The sequence below is a fragment of the Leishmania donovani genome, chromosome 34 (genome assembly GCF_000227135.1).
Source record: "Leishmania donovani BPK282A1 complete genome, chromosome 34".
Lineage (NCBI taxonomy): Eukaryota > Euglenozoa > Kinetoplastea > Trypanosomatida > Trypanosomatidae > Leishmania > Leishmania donovani.
In genome coordinates, this window is record NC_018261.1 from 350,865 (window position 1) to 354,366 (window position 3,502).

General features: G+C 54.6%; 1 protein-coding gene across 1 annotated transcript; it reads left to right on the top strand.

The window, feature by feature from the left end:
- Window positions 1-3,049: 3,049 nt before the first annotated feature.
- On the top strand, window positions 3,050-3,502 carry LDBPK_340840 (serine/threonine-protein phosphatase PP1, putative; the record flags this gene model as incomplete). Its single annotated transcript, XM_003864200.1, has 1 exon — window positions 3,050-3,502. A coding segment is annotated over one exon (453 nt), but the record flags the coding sequence as incomplete, so codon positions are not given.

Here is a 3,502-nt window from a genome sequence, read left to right on the forward strand (position 1 = left end):
GGCTTCTGGCGGTGACAGGGTCTGGTGACTGCGACGTGGGGAGGCCAGAGCGATGCATTGCTACTGATGTCGGCAGTGAGGTCGTGGGCGGCGTTGCGTCGGAGCGACCCGCGCCGCTGAACACGTCGGCGCCATCGACATGATGGGCGAAGTGCCAGCGTGACTGGAAGGCGTCGCAGCCGGCCCTCACACTGCCCGCTGGTGTGTGTGGCGGGGAGCCTGGGGCACCGCGCGAGGGGGTGCGCGAGGTGGTGGCGTGCGTGATGGGTGCGGCTGTGAGGCGACCTGCGAGGCCGGGGCGGTGCTGAGGTGACTGCGTGTGTGCGCATTGCTGTGAGGCATGCGTCTCTGGCTGCATTGCACCACGCGGGGTGCGCCTGTGGCAGGGCCGGGGAGGGCTGGAGTGGGGCTTGACTCCTGTGGTATGGCAGAGAAATAGACACGTCGGCAGAATAACAAAAAGCCAATGATATTATTCAGCTCTTTTTTTTATTCTTGCTTGTAGCTGTGCTTTACCCCCTCCTGCGCTCTCTCTGAACTGGCGATGCGGGCTTGTGTCTTGCGCATGTGTATGCTTCTTTGCGGGTAGGGACTCGAAGACTGTAGATCTCTGGGTGTGGTGTCGGTATGGCGTGTAGTATGATGTTGCTGCTTCGTCGGTGATGTGGGCATGGCACTCCGCGAAGTGTGCTCCGCGAAGGTTTTCTTCGCGTAGCGGCAGTCAAAAAAAAACGCGTCCTTGCGAATGTTGCAGAGCGTCCAGGGCGTATGCGTTTGCACACTCGGGCGCTAGCGCGGATCTCACGCACCCGAGAGAAGGAAAAGCAACTCACTGGGAACAGTAGCGAGTGAGTGAGGTAGAGCCGAAGAGATGGAACGCACGCGCACGTACTGGGATAAGCGGAAGAGGGACTTTCTTGCTATCTTTTTGTCAATAGCTTTACGTGAATGGCAGTGATGGTAGTCACGCTGTTGCTGCCAGTGACCCCCGTTGCTTTTACACTCTCTCTGTGGAGAATGTGCCGTCATGGAGAGAAGGCTGCACTCGTTAGCGTGGATCACGGTTTTCAATCTACGCTCCCGCTCACTACGTGGCACTTTTCCACCTTGGAGAGCTTTTCTCGTTGTTCTCGAATCTCGCGCGTGTGGTTGTTCGCGTTGGAAATGGTGCCCCACTTGTGCTAGCGGTATCCTTCATCTACGAGAAGGCGATGACGTGCACAAGTGTGTATGAGGAGAGGGCGATAGTGTGGACGCACCGCCTCCTTTATCTACTCTCTTCGGTCACTCTATTGAGGGGACTTCCTGCTCGACACACTCGCCCGCACAAACGCGAATCGCAGGCGTAGGAGGGTGGAGGAGGCGGGAGAGGGGACGGCACGACTACTCGCACGAGTGCTTTCTTTGGTGGCCCCTCGTACTCTCTGCCTAGCTGCGTATGCACCTCTTTCTTTCTGCCGTTTTGTAGGTCAGTATGCGTCAACGCATCTTTGTTTCAGTCGCGCTCTTCCTGATGTATTTTGTGTTTTGCTCCTCCGTGCTGTAGCACCGCACGCGTGTGCGCTTGTGTTTCTTTTTCTCTGCCATGTGGCGCTCCAACGAACACCTTTTATAACTGAGGGTCGGCCTTTTAGTCCCGTGCGCTAGTGCTCTTTACTATCGTATTGCAGCCTTTTTCGTCCTTCGTTTTTTATTTCCTTTCCGTTTTCCCCCCATCTTTCCTTATTTCGTTCACCCGCTAGAAAGAGTGCATGCATAGTCATCAACAACCGCAACGTCAACTCACCGACGTGCGAAGTCGCTAAATAACCACACAAAGCAGTGCCGCGGTATGCAGCGCCACACGTGACTAAAGTTCATCGGTGCACACTTCAGACTAAGATGAGGCTCTTCCCACGGCAGCTCGTCCTCTTCCTCCCGTGAGATCCACCCACGACCAGACGCGATTTCCTGCACACACACACACACAAGAAAGCAGACACAACGCCCCTCTCCCCTGCCGTGCTCTGCCTTCTTTGCTTCCTAACCATCACATGTCTCTTTCTCTGTCGCTCCCCTTCTCAGGTTTTCCGCCTTCGTATCGCCCCCCCCACACGGGCTCAAACGCAGACACGCACAAGTACACCAACACGTGCTTACGCACACAAGTGCAGAAGACTTGAACCCCCCTCCCCCACAAGCACACGGAAACCGAGGGCAACCAACATTAAGGTCAACTAGTGTAAAGCAGAGTCACTTACACCCAAGCCTGAAGGGCACTAAGGCTAAAAGTGAAGTACATACTAAGCTAACGGAAAAGAGCAAGCGCATCAGCAGAGAAGGTGAACGCAGGAGAAGCGCCACCCCACTGCCCATCGCTTCTTTTCGGTTTCCTCTCTTGGATTTTGTTTTTCCTTTTCCTTGGCATTTCCATCCTTCTCACTTGATTCCATCCTTGCCCCTCTCCCCTCTTCTTCTCTCCCCTCCTTCTCTTGCTCTCCCGCCTTTGCTCTTGGTGCCTCATTTCTTCCCCTCTCTCTATGCTCATCGAATCTTTCCCGCTTGTCGCTTCGCATTTCGTTACATTTATGTCCTTCCTGTGTCTCTTCCACACCCCCGCCCTCACTCTGGTGGCTTTCCATTGACGTTGTCAGCTCCTTCATTGAGTTGATTGGCATGCACAACGAAAAACAAAAACATTTTTTTTCGTCATCTTCTTTTTGTGTTTGTGCTTGTGTGTGTGTGCGTGTATGTATGCTTGTGCGCGCGCGTGTGTGTGTGTGTGATTCGTTATAGATTAGGGTGTACTGCCGTGATTGAACGGGGCGTTTCGACGCCATTGAACCCTTTCACCCTTCCTCTCCCCTGTCGGTATTTTTTTTTGGCTTCTTCTTTCCCTCCTCTTTCTCTTTTTCTCATCCGCCGCGTGCGTGTGTGTGTGTGTGCCGCTCTCTCGTCATTTTCGCTTTGGAAACGCCCCACCCACGATTCGGCCGCCTCCGTGACACACTTCTTCTATCCTGCTCTTGATTGCTGACTTCATCTCTCCACTGTTTGTTTTTTAGCAGCGATGAGCGAATCCGTGTTTCCCCTGGTACAGAGTATCGTGGAGAAGATGCTCACCGGCGGCGACAATCGCTTCCAGCGCCAAATCCTCATCAAGGAAGAGGAGATCCGCGCTGTGCTGCGCGCCGTTCGAGAGGTGTTCATGTCGCAGCCAATGCTCCTCGAGATCCGCCCGCCTGTGCGCGTGTGTGGCGACACGCACGGACAGTACTACGACCTGCTGCGCATCTACGAGAAGTGCGGCTTCCCCCCATACTCGAACTACCTGTTCCTCGGCGACTACGTTGACCGCGGCAAGCACAGCGTCGAGACGATCGTCCTGCAGTTCTGCTACAAGATTGTGTACCCCGAGAACTTCTTTCTTCTGCGCGGCAACCACGAGTGCGCTAGCATCAACAAGATGTACGGGTTTTTCGATGATGTGAAGCGGCGGTATAACATCAAGCTGTTCAAGGCG